Source organism: Lactuca serriola, chromosome 5, assembly GCF_051521515.1.
Source record: "Lactuca serriola cultivar US96UC23 chromosome 5, Lser_US96UC23_V15, whole genome shotgun sequence".
In the NCBI taxonomy this organism is placed as follows: Eukaryota; Viridiplantae; Streptophyta; class Magnoliopsida; order Asterales; family Asteraceae; genus Lactuca; species Lactuca serriola.
Genome location: NC_136412.1, coordinates 154,106,507 through 154,124,259, shown reverse-complemented (window position 1 = coordinate 154,124,259; position 17,753 = coordinate 154,106,507). Strand labels below are relative to the sequence as shown.

Sequence of the window (17,753 nt, the reverse complement as noted above, 5' to 3'; positions counted from 1 at the left end):
GGTACTATTTTGTCTCGACGCTGGCTTTGACGCTTGGGCGCCAAGGAATGAATGTGGGATCGCGAGAGCGAGGGCTCGGTGTTAGGCATACGCCGTTTTTTGCCGAAACCTTCTAACGGTTCCATTATTTTTGACGTATTCTCAGAGGTACGTTAACATGTATAATGTGGTATATTGAAGCCGCAATGTCATCTTATAGGAGGGAACCGGTTAACAACCCAAAGAAAGCCAAAAATCCGAACATACGTGAAATAATGGCAAATATGGTAAGAAAATTAAATTTAAGGATTTTCGAAAAGTATACCCTAAATGTTATGATTTTTATCCATGTAAATGTCAATATATTTATATACAATGGTACAATTCAAAATTATGGCTTAAACGTTATGACGTTTATGATTTTATCTACGTAAAATTCAATATACTTACATACAATGGTACGATTCAATATATATTCACACATCGTCACTTCCCTCCTTGCTCACACAAGACATACACACAACCTACACATACCGATTATATCCTTCATGTCATTATATCCCACCTTACTATTAATAAATAATGTTTCAGAAAATAAAATCAAACGGTACATAGATTATAAATCTAAATAATGTTTCAGAAAATAAAATCAAACGTTACACAAGTTGAAATTGATATGTCGACAATCTTCTCCACCACTACACAACGACATTTTACCAGAATACCCTTTACCAAACTTCAACCGATCGTCAATGAAAACTACCAAAATACCCTCTCACCAACCTTCACCAACTCCTCCATTCCACGCTGTATATTTAAACATTTCGATTGTCCTCCACTCCACCACCGTGTGCCACCATGACCCTCCTACTCCTCCCCCTCTCATTCCCTTTATTCTTCCTAGCTTACATACTCTACCAAAAACTCCGATTCAAGCTCCCACCGGGCCCACGCCCATGGCCAATCGTCGGAAATCTCTACGACGTCAAACCAGTCAGGTTCCGCTGCTACGCCGAGTGGGCACAACAATACGGTCCGATCATCTCCGTCTGGTTTGGATCAATTCTAAACGTCGTCGTGTCCAACAGCGAGTTAGCAAAAGAAGTACTTAAGGAAAAGGACCAGCAAATGGCGGATCGGCACCGGAGCAGATCGGCGGCGAAGTTTAGCAGAGAAGGGCAGGATTTGATTTGGGCGGATTATGGACCACACTATGTGAAGGTTCGGAAAGTATGTACGCTTGAGCTGTTTTCACCGAAGAGACTTGAAGCTCTTAGACCAATTAGGGAAGATGAAGTTACTGCTATGGTGGAATCCATCTTCAAGGACTGTACCCATCCTGGTAAGTCTCTTTTTCATCGATTTTTTTGCTTAGTTATAGCGTAGACATCAATTTTTATGGTTTTACGTATTAACTTATCAGATTTGTTATAAAAGGATTAGCATATTTAGGGGCAAAATGGTCAATCCTTTTTTTCAAAAGGATTTTGATATTTAAGGGAAATATGGTTAATCTATTTTTTTCTTAAATTGTAATGATTATAAAAATATAAAACTGATTATAAAGTTGTAAAAGATAATTAAAAAAAATGATTTAGACTAATACGATATTTTGAAAGTTAAAAAAGGGTGAATATGATATGAAAAATTAGGTTGGTTTTCATTTTAACAATGGACATATATAAAATTCACCCTTTAATTTTTAACATTAAACTTTGTGTCCAATATAAATCCAAAAAAAAAAAAATAATTGAAATATTCGGTGAAATGTCCGTTGGATAAGGGTGGATGGTTGTTGGTGCCATGGTGGGGCGACGGCTAATGCGTACGCACTAAAATTTTATATTGTTCGGTATAAATAAGACATGTTTCTAATATATTATACAGTTCATAAATTTTCAATTCAAGTATCTAAATTATAATCGATACAAATAATTAATAAATATTATTTAAAAAACTATGATAAATGTTAGCACCAAATCTATGTTGACAAAGTTACTCACTTGTCCAGATAAGATTGGCAAGAGTTTGCTAGTGAAATCCTACCTAGGAGCAGTAGCATTTAACAACATCACCCGACTCGCTTTCGGGAAACGATTTGTAAACTCCGAGGGCGTGATCGATGAACAAGGGAAAGAGTTCAAAGCTATCGTGGCCAACGGGCTAAAGCTTGGTGGATCTTTAGCCATGGCTGAACACATTCCATGGCTCCGGTGGTTCTTCCCACTTGAAGAAGAAGCCTTTGCCAAACACGGAGAACGCCGTGATCGGTTGACCCGAGCCATTATGGAGGAGCACACCGCCACTCGTTTAAAAACCGGTGGAACCAAGCAACATTTTGTCGATGCTTTACTAACACTTCAAAAGCAATATGACTTGAGTGATGACACTGTTATCGGCTTACTTTGGGTACTAATCACTAATCTTTACTTTTGACTTACACTGGACAAGTTTTCTAGGACTATTTTTGTGATTAATTTGAATGTTTTTGAATCACGAACAGGACATGATCACAGCGGGAATGGACACAACCGCAATCTCAGTTGAGTGGGCAATGGCCGAGCTAATAAAGAATCCACGGGTCCAAGAAAAAGCTCAACAAGAATTAGACACTGTAATCGGCTACGAACGTGTACTCATAGAACCCGACTTCTCAAACCTCCCATACCTCCAAAGTGTAGCCAAAGAGGCCTTACGGTTGCACCCTCCAACCCCACTCATGCTCCCTCACAAAGCCAACACAAATGTCAAAGTTGGCGGTTACGACATCCCGAAAGGGTCTAACGTTCATGTAAACGTGTGGGCCGTGGCCCGCGACCCCGCCACATGGAAAAACCCGTTGGAGTTTAGACCTGAGCGGTTCCTTGAAGAGGATGTGGATATGAAAGGACACGATTATAGATTATTGCCGTTTGGTGCGGGAAGAAGGGTGTGTCCGGGTGCTCAGTTAGGGATTAATTTGGTGACCTCTATGTTGGGTCACCTTTTGCATCATTTCTCCTGGGCTCCAGCTAATGGTTTAAGCCCAGAAGAAATTGATATGTCAGAAAACCCAGGGTTGGTGACGTACATGCGGACCCCGCTTGAAGCTGTCGCCACACCTAGGTTACCTGCTGTGTTGTATAAACGTGTGGCTGTTGATATGTAACTTTGTTTGTTTTTTAAAGGTATCGCGTCGGTTACATTTATAGTTTGCCGAGTTTTGTATGTTTATCAAGGTTGGGTGGTGGAAAGAAAGAGATGTTACATATTCCTTTTTTGATGTTACGTTATGGGCAAACATATATAAGAGCAAAGATAGGACTCGACTAAATTTGAACAATTTTTATTATATTTTTGATGTTAGGATGAAGATGGTATTTAAGTCTTTTATTCATATTCTTTAAGATTCAGGAAGGGCACGAAATCAAAAATAGTTTGGCACAATAGTGAAACTATATATAATGCTACACCAATCATAAACAACACTTTATTGAGTTGAGGAATTTCGTCGAACATATTGTAAGCAATAATAGAAAGAAAACGCTATCTATGGAATATGAAGTTAGCGATTAAATCTGAACAGAATAATCAATTGCTAAAGTAGCCAATTGCAAAAAAATAGTAGCATGTTTGATGCAATGATCGATAAGCCGGTTGGGGTCATATATCAATAATGTAACCACAAAACTCCGATGACAAGGCCTTAAGTGTAAAACCGATTCTTCTTAAACAGTCATGTGGACTTTTATGATATCACAATATCACATATTTGTTTTATCCATAGAGAGCAACATAAAGATACCTTAAGGAACAAATGAATGTATTCAACATCTTGCCATCTTATGTTAGCTAAACAACACATGGTCCCGTTGAGGAATTTTACCGTATACAAATCAAAACATAACCAGAAATTGATGAAATCAACAACATAAATCATAAATAATGGAACATGGGAAGTGAAAAATCATTGAAATGAACTCAAACAAGCATAACAATCATCATGTATAGTTCAACGAACCTTAAGAGCTAATGTCTATACATATAGTGTTTCGAATTAATTGCAACTACGCTGCTTTTTGAACATCTCAATTCAATTTAGAGGAAATAAAATCTATAGCGAAAATGGAATTGGAACTTGGAAACGGTCGTTTGTATACAAATTCGGAGGGAAATAGAATTGGCTACTAAAATAGCAAAAGGAGAACCCATGAATAACAAATTTTTTGGGCTCATAAAAATTAATCACGAATTGTAATTTAGGATTTGATTGGACAAGAAAAGTCTAATAATCCGAAGTTTCTATGTTGATTAAAAATATTCAAGAAATGGCGTATTCAAGTATTGTCACGTTTTTTCTACCTATATTTTAATTTTAGGGAGAATTTCATATATACCCTTCCTAAACATCAAAATATCATATTTACCCAACTTAATTTTTAAATATCATATTTACCCTTTATAAAATTTCTAAATATCATATTTACCCTTCATAATATTTCAAAATATCATATATATTCTTTTTAAACATCAAAATATCATATATACCCTTCTTAAATATTAAAATATCATATATGTACATTTACACATTAAAATATTAATGGTAATATCTAAAATAACATGTATCTACAACATGATAATAATAATCAACAACAAAAACTAGACAATCAAACTATATATTCTATATAAAGGGTTGAAGATGAATCTTTTTTTTTGTCAAAAGGGCGACATTCTAACAATTTAGAAGTTCACATTCCATTATCATAGACGTAAGGATAATATGGTTAATATTTTTAATTATTATAATAATTCTAAGGTATAAAGAATGATTATAAAATATTAAAAACATTATAAAAAAGGATTTGGGCAAATATGATATTTAGAAGATTTATGAAGGGTAAATATGATATTGAGAAATTAAGTTGGGCAAATATGATATTTTAAAGTTTAAGAGAGGCATATATGAAATTCTCCCTTAATTTTATAATATTTTGTTTCGGTTTGGTTGTATATCAAGTCAAAACGATTAGCAATTTTGTGGATTTTATAAAGTTATATTTTGCTAAAGTAGAAACAATTTGAGAAACTTTTTTTTTTCAAACGGTTGAATACTTATTATAAACACAGTTAACAAAAAGCTAACAAATAATTAAAAATGAGTATACAAAATAGGATTTATAAGCCACGAAACAGGGCTAATGCTAAAACGCATATTACAATTCACGAAGTAATTATCGGAATATTTGATCAACAAGGATGTTTCTGAAAGATGTGGGACATGGACAACCGTACAAAGGCCATATAATAAAGGGATAATGACTTGAAATGGTAACGAACTTTCGACTTTTGTCACATTTAGTCACTAAACTTTTTTTTGTTATCTATTTGCCATTGAACTATTGAAACTGTTCACATTTTACCCTTATGACCGGCTGTTACCGGTCATAAGGGTAAAATGTGAACAGTTTAAATAGTTTAGTGGCAAATAGATAACGAAAAAAAGTTTAGTGACTAAATATGAACAAAATCGAAAGTTCGTTTCCCTCTCAAAAGTTCAATGACTAAATGTGAACAAACTTCCTATTGTATTATGTTTTAGCAAAATTATTTATTTTTGTTTAATTGTAGCAACATTTGTTGATGAAGAAATCTATGAAATAAAAAAAGAAAATGTAACATCCGGATTTCCAGGTATCATAAATTAAGTATTTTTCTTTTGAGTTAAGAAGAGAGACTCGACGAGTTGACGCCTCAACTCGTCAAGTAAGGTCGCGACTGATGACTCGGATTAATGAATGGACTCGACGAGTCGGTGAGGCGACTCGACGAGTCCGCGCTGTTGGCAGAAACCTGAAATCTTTGGGCCCGAGCCATATTTAAAGGCACTTATGGCCTTCAATTGTGACTACCTTTCCCATAAGTGAGAACCCTAGCGAGCTTGAGTGTGTAGAGTGAGAGGAAGTGCTATCTTGAGCTTTTTGGTGTGATAGATATGGACCCTTCTAGGTTTAGAGAGCCGAGAATATGAAGCTTTAGTAGAGTAAACCTTGGGGTTCGAAGTTAGGAAGCATTTATGGGATTTTTATGGTATATATAGTTACTTTCATCTTACACATAGATATGAAGTATTTTATATAAATTACGTGCTATGTGTGCATATTATTTGAATACTTGTTGTTTATGCTGGATGAACGATTTTATACATGTTTTAAAAGATTTAAACGGTATATTTATTTTGTATCTACAAATATGTTGTAGATGAAACATGGGTAGATGAAATAGTTGGTGTGTGATAAAATAAAATGATGAGAGATAGGTGATGATAATTAGGTAAATAGATGATGATGAATATGTGATGTAGGATGAAAGGAGATACCATAACCTTAACCAACAATGTGGCGATGTAGTCATCTACCAGAGTATAGATGGCGACCACGGACTATTCTAGACAACCTAGTGGAAACACCAGCAGGCCCATAACCTGTAGGTGATGAATTACGAGTTCAAGCGATGTTGTAACTACGTATTCATGCGATGATACTCTAACCCCTTACTATGAATTATGAGTTCATATTCATGGGATGTCACAAATTTCGCATGCCAAACCAATGGTCATAATTCACATCAGTGAGAATGGTTCATTTTTTTGTAAAACCAAAATTAGATTGGAAATTTTGATTTTTTATTTTGGAAAATGTCAAACCATTGGTTTTTTATTTCGGTTTTGGTTTTTTGTTTTTTTTAAAATATATTTTTAGGGTTTTTTTTTTTTTATTTTTTTTTTATTTTATAGATTTCTTCATCAACAAATGTTGTTACAATTTAACAAAAATAAATAATTTGCTAAAACATAATACAAGAGGAAGTTTGTTCACATTTAGTCATTGAAATTTTTAGAGGGAAACGAACTTTCGATTTTGTTCATATTTAGTCACTAAACTTTTTTTTCGTTATCTATTTGCCATTGAACTATTGAAACTGTTCACATTTTACCCTTATGACCGGCAACAGCCGGTCATAAGGGTAAAATGTAAACAGTTTCAATAGTTCAATGGCAAATAGATAACGAAAAAAAGTTTAGTGACTAAATGTGACAAAAGTCAAAAGTTCATTACCCTTTCAAGTCATTATCCCTATAATAAAAGGGCCCAAATTTGTTCCTTTATACCCGTATATGTATATATGTAATTGAATACAAATATTTATTTGACTAATTAATGTCAAAAGAAATTATAAAATTATTTCTTATTTTATTATTTTATTATATAACTAATAAAAAGAAAACTAAATTGATTGATAGTGGTTAACAAGGGTAAATATTTTTTTATTAGATATCGGTTATGAAATCTGAAGTTAAAGTCTATATACTGTCCACAATGTCAAAAAAAAAAAAAAAAAAAAAAAAAAAACTAAAAAAACTTTTATGGATGTGAAAAAAAAAACTTTATGGATGTGAAAAAAAAAACAACTTTAATCATTCATTACTTTTGCAAACAAACTCCGTTTCAATTCATTTTTTTATTGTGTTCTTTGTAACAAGGTATCCACAAGCATATTACACTTTTAATTTAGATATTGGAATGTGATATTTTTTTAGCTTCAAAGTAGGTTATATGGTGAAAATTATGAAATAAAAACCATTATAACTTTCGCATACGGAATTCATAACAATCATTAGACCGTTTGGGTTTGTCCAGTTACAAGGATGAACCGTAGGTGTTGACTTTCAAAAAAAATTAATTTTTTAAAAATTTTCAATAAAAATCGAAGGTTATCATTAAAATGAGTACTATTAATAAGCTTAGAGGATAGTTTGGTAATAGAATATCGTGACATATCCATTTTTACGGCAAAAAAAACCGATTTAGTTTATGCTTTTTAATAAAAATCCGAGTAACTTCTTAAAAAAAGTGTTGTGGAATTATTCCCAAAACAAAATATGATAAAAATTTATCAAAACATTTCATAAAGAAAAATGTATTTTCATTACATTATAAAAACTCGGAATGTCAATCATCCATACAGATCATAAACATAAACCAAAAACATCATAGATCACAAAACACAATCTGGCCTCAAAACATCATAGGCTTTACAACATTCCATTTATTTTCTACTGGCCTAAAATCTATAATCTCTCGTCAAGTCATCCAACTATGCTTTTGCCACTACCTGTAATACAAGAAACTGAGTTGGTCAGGCTGGAGGAGCCTGGTGAGCATATAGGGTTTTCAACCCACAATAAATAAGTTTATTATTTTCAACAATCATTAAAGCCGATTACTCGTTCTCGTTATCCTCACCTTACGTCCCTAAAGCATCTATAATAAGGGACCCATCCTAATGAATTTCATTGGGATGGACACTACTGCTAAGGGGATTCCTCAGCCATCAGTATCCGTAAGGCAACCATGGGGGGATGGAGCACACCGGTGAACACATCGTTCACAAACACCTACAGGTTGCGAGCCTGCTAGCGTTCCACTGGACTTCCTAGAAAAGTCCGTAGTCGTCATCCATACTCTGCTAGATGATTGGATCAACGTCAACATCGAGACCTCTTATTATTTTATTTCATCACACACCAACTATTTCATCTACCCATGTTTTACCCAACAAATTTGTAGATATAAAATGCATATACAGTTCATATCTGGAAAACAAAGTTTAAATCTTTCATACAACATAGATCTCAAAGTATAAATTATACATATATACAGTTTAGATCTGAAAAGTTTAGATCGGAAGTGAGAAAGTCTAGATCTGAAGGATAAAGGTTCATATTTGGAAAAAAAAGTTTAGATCTGAAAGAAAAAGTCTAGATCTGAAGGAAAAAGGTTCAGATATGGAAGAAAGAGGTTCAGGCCTTTTATCCAGCATAGATCATAAGTAAATAGATAATATATATCTACACATAGCATGTAATTTATATAAAATACTTCATATCTATGTGTAAGATGAAAGTGACTATACACTCACCTAATAAGAAGTGATTCGGATAACACTTTGCTTCTTAAAACAATTTTCTTTTACGAAACCGGGAAGTTTGCTTGAAAATCGGGCTCTGTGCCGGTAGAGTTTCAAACCGAAAAACTCTTTTTCTCGGAGCATTCGGGTGCTCCGGGGCTTTCTTCTAATGCTAGAGAGGTTTCCTAGGCTTCGGGGGTATTTTGGAAGGCTTGAGAGAGAGTAGAGAGTGAAAGAGAGATGTATAATGGCAAAGAAAACGAGCAGCCCTTGCAACCCTTTTATAGGCCAAGGCCTCGCAGTACGCTGGGCGTACCCTTGGTGGTATGTTGTGCGTAAGCGACACGTGTCCGTCCTTTGGTGGAGCATCGTGGACCTCTTAGGAACAACAGCAAAAAGCTAAAACGCGGGGCGTTCTCTTCTCGTACGTAGGGCGTCCGAAGGTACGTTGGGCGTACTCGTCGCACCCAGCTCGCAATTTTCCATCACGACTTCAAAAATTCATAACCTTCTCATACGAGCTCCGTTTTTTAGGTTATATATATACACGCGTAGGTGAGACCGTACTCTACAACTTTTGTTTAGACTTTGTCGGCTTATTTTGAATCTATTTTTAAAGTTGTATTTTTAACACTCCAGGATAGGAAAATCCGTTAAAAATTCTTAACTTCTTCATCTGATGTCCGTTTTCGTCTGTCTTTTTACCGTTGCGCTACTATTAATGAGATCTCCGATTCTCGTTTAGGTTGTGTCAGCCATAAATTGACCGATCTAATATTCAAACTTCGGGTTGTGCACTGCTAATCCGAAATTTAGAAAAATTATAACTTCGTCATACGAAGTCAGATCTGGGCATTCTTTTTATGCACGCTCTCGGTTTAACGAAAACTACGACTTTCGTTCAGATCGCTAGGGGTAAAAATTCCTCTATCGTAAATTCACTATTTACGTTACGTAGTGTTGTGCCGGTTCTGTCGCGAAACTTCGACATACCATAACTTCTTCATTAAAACTTGGATTTTGTTCTTTATATATCCAGAATCCTTGTCATGACCACTACAAATTTCTTCATAGATATCGGGTTTATCTAACATTTTATTTTGACGCTTATTTGTGTCATTTATTTACTATATTATTATAAACATGTAATAAGCACACAAAAGCACATAATTCACGTAATATTCAAGTAATTAATCTTTACTTTAAAACGAGTTACAATGATTGACCTATACTATTACATCATCATTATTGCTTAGCCCAGAAACACGGGCATTAAAATTCTCTCCCCTTTAGGATTTCCGTCCTCAGAATCATGCATCAGCAAACAAATGCGGATAGCGACTCATCATGTCACTCTCTGTTTCCCAGGTGAGATTTGGCCCATTCGAATGTTTCCATAGCACAAGCACTAAGTCGAACATCTTGCGTCACAAGCTCTTCGTCTTACGGTCAAAAATTGCCGCGGGCTCTTCGATTAACCTCATATTCTCATCCATCATTAACTCTGAAATTGGAATTATGTCTAGAACTTCTCCTGTGAACTTCCTCAAATAACACACATGGAATGTGTTATGGATACCATCTAGTTCTTCTGGTAGTTCTAGCTTGTAAGCTTGGTTCCTAATCCTCTGAAGAACTTTAAACGGTCCAATGAACCTTGGACTCAACTTTCCTCTTTTCCCAAATGTTATAAGTCCCTTCCACGGTGAGACTTTAAGCAAAAACGAATCTCCAACTTCGAATGTCACCCGTCGTCTCTTCTTGTCAGCATAGCTCTTTTGACGATCCTGAGTTGCTAACATCCTTTCCTTAATCACCTTCAACTTTTCATCAGTCTGATGGACTATCTTAGGGCCTATAAACTGCTTTTCTCCAGCTTCAATCCAACAAGACAACGTACGACACTTTTGTCCATATAAGGCTTGATAAGGTGCCATCTTGACGTCGAATAATAACTATGGTTGTAAGAAAATTTTACCAGAGGCAAATGTTCATCCTAGTTACCTTGAAATTCCAGGGTACATGCTCTTAGCATATCCTCCAACGTTTGGATCATTCTTTCACTCTGACCATCGGTCTACGGATGGTAAGCTATACTTAAACACAACGTTATACCCAATTCCTCTTGTAGACTCCTCCAAAACCTTGACATGAAACGACTATCACAATATGATACTATCGTTAAAGGAACACCGTGAAGTCTTACTACTTCCTTCATATAAGCATTGGTGAGCTCATCCATAGACCATCTTCATTGGATGCTGCTATGAAGTGTGCACTTTTAGTGAACCGATCAACGATCACCTAAATTATGTCGTCACCGTCCTTTGTTCTGGGTAGTTTAGTGACAAAATCGATGGTGATGTATTCCCACTTACCCATGGGTATAGGTAAAGGTTCTAAAGTCCCATATGGTTTCTGATGTTGTGCCTTAACTCTCACACAAGTTATACACTCGACCACATACTTTGCAACATCGAGCTTCATCGTCGGCCACCAGTAGTATGGTTTCAGATCCCTATACATTTTTGTGCTGCCCGGATGGATTGAGTACATGGTCTTGTGAGCTTCTTCCATCAGAAGATCTCTTATTCCTCCCGTTTTGGGTACCCAAATCCTATATTGGAATACTTTCAACCCTTGATTATTCATACCAAACACCGGCGTTTTTCCCCAAACGCTCTTCCTTTCGGTAAATTTTCTTTGAAGCTTCTTCCTGAGCTTTCTTGATGCTTCCTACAATCTTCGAGACAACTTCAATTCTTAATGCTCTTGGCCTTTTCCTTTAAAGGCTCACTTTTCGGCTCAAAGCATCAACTACGACATTTGCTTTACCAGGGTGGTAAAGTATCTCGCAATCGTAATCTTTAAGAAACTCGAGCCAGCGTTGTTGCCTCATATTCAACTCTTTTTGATAAAAGAGATACTGAAGACTCTTATGATTAGTGAAGAGCCTGCACTTCGTGCCATAAAGATAATGCCTCCATATCTTTAGTGCAAATACTACCGCTGCCAACTCCAGATCATGAGTGGGGTAGTTCTTTTCATGTTCTTTCAATTGTCTCAATGCATATGCTATCACCTTATCCCTTTGGGTCAGAACACAACCTAACCCAACTCCAGATGCATCGCTATAAACTATGAAGTCTTTAACTCCCTCGGGCAGAGAAAGAATCGGTGCTTCACACAACTTCTTCTATAGCTTCTCAAATGCTTCTTCGTGTTTCTCACTCTAAGTAGAAGTGGCTCCTTTATGGGTCAAAGCTGTCAATGGAGCAGCTATCGAAGAAAATCCTTGGATAAACCTTCGGTAATATCTAGCTAATCCCAGAAAACTTCGAATCTCCGTGGGACTTTCTGGTCGTTCTTACTTCATTACAACTTCAATATTGGTTGGGTCAACCATGATCTCTTTTTGGTTAACCACATGACCCAAGAATTGGACTTCTCAAATCCAAAAATCGCATTTGGAGAATGTAACAACCAATTATTTTCTACTTGTAAAGTCAACCCTAGTTAATCGAAGTCAAACTTGGGTCAACTAAAGTCAACTTAAATCTTATTCTATCTTGGATGGGTTAGAATTAATGTTTTATAAGTGTTTACACCTTGTATTAAAGGTGTTATATGTTTAAGAGGTGAAAACTTGAAGTTCGAAGACCATTATTTCTTTCCCTTCGGACAGCAGCCTCGCAACCGAGAACAAGCAGGCTTCAGCCGTGAGCAAGGGTCGCAAACCCTCAGACTGTGAAAGCCTTCTCGGCCACAACCACCTTCAGACTGCAAACGAGGTTCATGGCCGTGAATCGTTCGGACCGTGAACCCTCGCATATATATATATATATATATATATATATATATATATATATATATATATATATATATATATATATATATATGAGTGTTAGCCATTTCCTCCTCATTTCTCATCTTCTAACCGTGAATTATCCCATTCTCTCTCAAGTATCGTCCAAAAAAGGGTCTCCTTTCATCTCAAAAACGTAACTATCACACCCTTTTCTTGTTATTCCTTGGAAACTACTTGCTTTCACCTATTGATCCTTAAGTTTTCATCAAAGTTTTCAAGATCTTCAAGAAGTTATGGCCGTGAACCCTTCATCTTGGCCGTGAACCCTTCATACATTCATCATTTGGGCCGTAAACATTTCAAGTGTTCTTGGACAGTGAACTCATCAAGGGCCGTGAACCCCTCTTGTGTAGCCATGGTCATCTTTAAGCTCTTCATTTTCGGTTCTAACACTTTATTGTAAGTGTTTCCTAGTTCCTAAGGATATTTCCTTTACATATTAACTATTATAGGCCCTAATTTCATATATATATATATATATATATATATATATATATATATATATATATATATATATATATATATATATATATATATATATATATATATATGCTAAATAGGATCCATTTGTGCTCGAGACTTCACTTGGCATACCAAGCATCCTATATCGATCTTTCATCCAATTCACTCACACAAAGGTGAGTTCATATCCCCGTATTTTCATAGTTTTTATAGTTTTAAAAAGGGGGGGGGGGGATACAAGTCTAACACAAGGATTTTGTGTTACAATCAAATGGATTCAAAATATCTCACCAAAATGGATTTTAATTATCATCAAATCAAATGGTTTAAAATTGTGTTAAAATGACATCAAGTCATCAAAAGTATTTCAAAATGATAAACTCTTTAAAATATTTTATAATCTTATGTTTTTCCCCAAAAATGATATATATATATATATATATATATATATATATGTATATATATATATATATAAGATCTAAAGGGCTTAGGACAAATAATTCGCCTTAATTCCTTTTCCTTGTTTGGATGTGGGGTTATAGTAAAATTATTTGTCCGAATGTTGTTTAAATTTTACTTATATATATATATATATATATATATATATATATATATATATATATATATATATATATATATAAGTTGTTTCTTTCAGTTTCAATATCCTTTGTAGCATGTCGAGCAAGGGGTTTCATTCATGAACAGTTAGTATCAATTCAGATAGTACATATAAATTATAATAGGTATAACTTGTGATTCATAGAACATTAATTCACGATTCACGTATACTAGAGTACACCATTTTACAAGAACAAGGGTGTGATTCAAAACTAATCAAGGGTATACATCTTTCAAATACATGTTAAGAATACTAATTCAGGAGCATACTATCAATCATTTATTTCAGAATGATTGGGTTTTCACTTCTATTATACATGTAACGTCTATATACTTTTTATGAGTCAATAGATTCAGGTTGTTTATTCATTTAAACAACATAGTTAGAGTCCTGACATTATAACCAGAATCTCCAGTCGGGGACCGAAACAAGTGTGTATAGATCTAGATTGGGATTGACAACCCCGCACTCAGACTGCTAGCTACAGCCGGGCATACACGCCTACGAGTGACAGTTGTTATCAACAGTTTTTGACGCCTTCAAAGCGTTGTTTCAGGCCATCTAGTCTCAGTGTGGTTATGATAACTCATTAAAAAGATATTAACAATACGGTTAGTGTATAATTAACTAAACATGAGTACATTTTCAAAGTACCAGTTTACAAAGATATAATTTACAGTATTACATCTCAGTTTACAATAACAGCTGCTGAAGCTAGACACTCTCACTTTTACAGGTTTTACAAAGGAATACTAATACAGAATAGTGGTTTACACAAAAAAAGTTTTATGTGATTAAAACTACTTTACATATAACATCAGAAAATATAGGATTTTCTGGAACAGTATACATAATGAATGAACATAAAACATACTTTCAAACATAAATACTTATGCACTCACTCAACTTTATGTTGATACTCTCTTTTCAAATTATTTGTATTCTCAGGGAATCAATAGACAGGTACTCCCCGAGCTTTTAAGAAGATGGAGTTGTCTTGAGTCATGTCTTCTATCTTTTGATCAACTATTTTGGTGTCAATATACAATGATTGAACACATGTAAAAACTTATACTTATTAATGCAATGGTTGTTTGTACTTTGATAACTATAATGCATGTGTTGTGATACTACAAATGAAGTCATCCACCCCCGGACGTTCCCGCCGTCTGGTTTGGGGTTGTGACAGATTGGTATCAGAGCATTGTTGTTAGGTTCAGAAGGTGTTGCGTCTTGGGCTCGCTTTTTAGTCCAGTTAGTCTCCGGTATGGGCCTGTCCATCCGTGAGTTATTTTATAGGGTTTTGTATTTATAGGTGCTTGCATGCATCCTAGAACGTAAGATTTTAGAAGGAATTTTGTCAAGTATTTTGATCCTCATTGTAACCCTAATATCCTCTACAACGGAAGTTCTTTATCGAGCTCTGCTGAGGATTGAATCAATCGAATCATTCGACATATTCAGATTCATTCTTGTGTTTGATCTTTCTGTTAGTATTTTTCTGATTAACCTGTTTGAAGATCTAAATGATCAAAGAGTTTATTAAACTCATCATTTGGTATCAGAGCAGGAGGCTGTGTAATTCATACACATCTCTTTTGTGAAAGAAGTGATTAGGGTTTATTCTGCATTTACTAATATTTATTGAGTCGTCACTCCATAATTGACGTATCTCATTATTTATTTGTTTTTCCCTAATATTACGTATTACAAGTCTGATCTTGCAACAGGTTAAACGATCAAGCGTGGACGATTCTCAATCCAATCCTATCAACATCTCAAACAGTATAGGACCTACAACTAAGATTCCAATTCTTTACACTCAAGATTACGAAGTTTGGGCGCATCATTTCGAAGACTACGTCATTGGATCTGAAGACAATGGGTATCTGATATGGGAAGCCATTGTGTCTGGACCATTTGCTCATTCAGGAACATCCAGAATTATTAAAACTCAAAAGGAGTATAATGATCTGTTGAAGGATGTGAAAGATGTCGCTCAGGACAAAAAGGAGAAGTTTCAGTGCAACATCAAGGCATTGAGACTGATTCGATTCGCTCTTCAATCTGACACATTTAGATTGGTGAGTTCCTGCAGTACTGCTAAAGAAATCTGGGATCGGCTGCGAGAGCTGTATTCCACAGATGAAGATTTGGAGCACTCAATTCAAACCTTACTTTTGTCTGAGTTTGGAGAGTTCAAGCAAAATCCTAATGAGTCTGTTACACAGACGTTTGATCGCTTCAATCATCTTCTCAGCAAGATGATCAAACATGATATTGAAAGGAAGCTTATTGAACAGAAGGTCACTTTTCTGAATGGTTTAAGATCCGAATGGAGAGCTGTTGTGTCTACAGTTAAAGCACACGAGCAGTTCAAATCATATTCGCTGGCGAAACTGGTGGGAATTCTGAAATCCCAAGAAAAGATTGTGCTGCAAGAGAAGAGTGTGGTTTCTAGTCTGGGATCCCTGGCGCTCTTGTCCAAGGGTAAAAGTGTTGAAGAAGATGAAGAGGATCTTAATCTGGGAGATCACAATCTGACAGCCGAAGACTATGCCTTAATGGTGTCAAATCCCAGAAGGTTTATTAATAAGAAGTTTCCTTCCAACAAAAATCGTAATTGGCAAGGAAGCTATAGTTTCGAAAGAGTAAAAGATGAACCGAAAGTTGAAGAGTCAAAAAAGGAAGCTAAGAGTGAAGATGACTCTGGTGTCAGTTGCTTCTACTACAGGGGAAAGAATCACTATGCAAAGGATTGTGTGTGGAAGAAGATGGCTGAGAAAGATGAAGAGGCAATTCTTATGAAAAAGCTGGAGGAGATTAAAAGAAAGAAAGCTACTACTAATCCTTCTATGAATGCTCTTATTGTACAGGGTTCGGCAGAGGATGACGAGTTCGGTGGCGTACAGGTTTGGTCGACTGATTCAGAAGACGATGAGGTGAGAAAGCCTTCGCATGGAAAGGCTTATGTTGCAAAAGATGATGAAACCAGCGGAAGATGTCTAATGGTGACTGACGTAGCTCAGATGAGCGGATATAATACTGATGGTAGAAATGACGAGGCCAAGGAGCGAGAGGATTTATGCTTCACAGCAAAACCTCTCAGTGTGCAGATCAGTGAACTTGATGAACTGATCAAGAAGGTACAATCTGTCTTTATTTCGTTCAAAATTCCTCAAAAATCATATGAAAAGGAATTAAATAACTTGAATTCAAGACTTTCAAATCTAGATAGTTGTTTAACTCATAATCGAGTCACAAATTCTAATCTGACTGACCAAATAAGCAGGGTGTCATCCAAGAGTGAGGAGCGAAGGATGTGGATTGAGCAGAAGGAGTCGGAGCTAATTAAGTCTAGAGATGAAAACATTTATTTACAAAGAGACAATTTGAAATTGTTAAAACAAAGGAATGTTTTTTGTTTGATTGCTAAAAGACATTATGCTAATATTACTCAACTGCATCTAAATTGTGAAATAGGGCAGAAGATACATCGCATGATTCTACCCTTCCTTGAGTTTAAGGAGGATGAAATCGATGCCGAAGCATACAACTGTGAAAGTGTTGTATCTTCCAATGATGTCAATCCCACTTATATGTATGGTCTGGACAAAATAGAATCTTTTATAAAGTCCAAAGACCATAAGGACATGCTTAAAAATCTTTTGGATGAAAACGATAAGCTGAAACTTAGGACCGAAACCATACAAAAATTCGACTCATTGAATGCCAATTTAAGTTCAGAAAATAAAATTGATGTTGAAAACACATCTGAACTTGATGAGGACGATGATATGAGTGAAATTTCTGTAGAGGTTGAAGTGGACTGTTCTGAGTTTGTCAAAAGCGAACCCGAAAACCACAAAAATCTGATTT

At 35.5% G+C, this 17,753-nt stretch overlaps 1 protein-coding gene across 1 annotated transcript; it reads left to right on the top strand.

Moving 5' to 3' along the window:
• The first annotated feature begins 786 nt into the window (after positions 1–786).
• LOC145053147 (cytochrome P450 98A2-like) lies at positions 787–3,246 on the top strand. Its single transcript, XM_079001158.1, has 3 exons — positions 787–1,321; positions 1,991–2,388; positions 2,483–3,246. Exons 1-3 carry the CDS (start codon positions 838–840, stop codon positions 3,125–3,127), a joined length of 1,527 nt encoding a protein of 508 aa, XP_078857284.1. The 5' UTR covers positions 787–837; the 3' UTR covers positions 3,128–3,246.
• Positions 3,247–17,753: the final 14,507 nt, after the last annotated feature.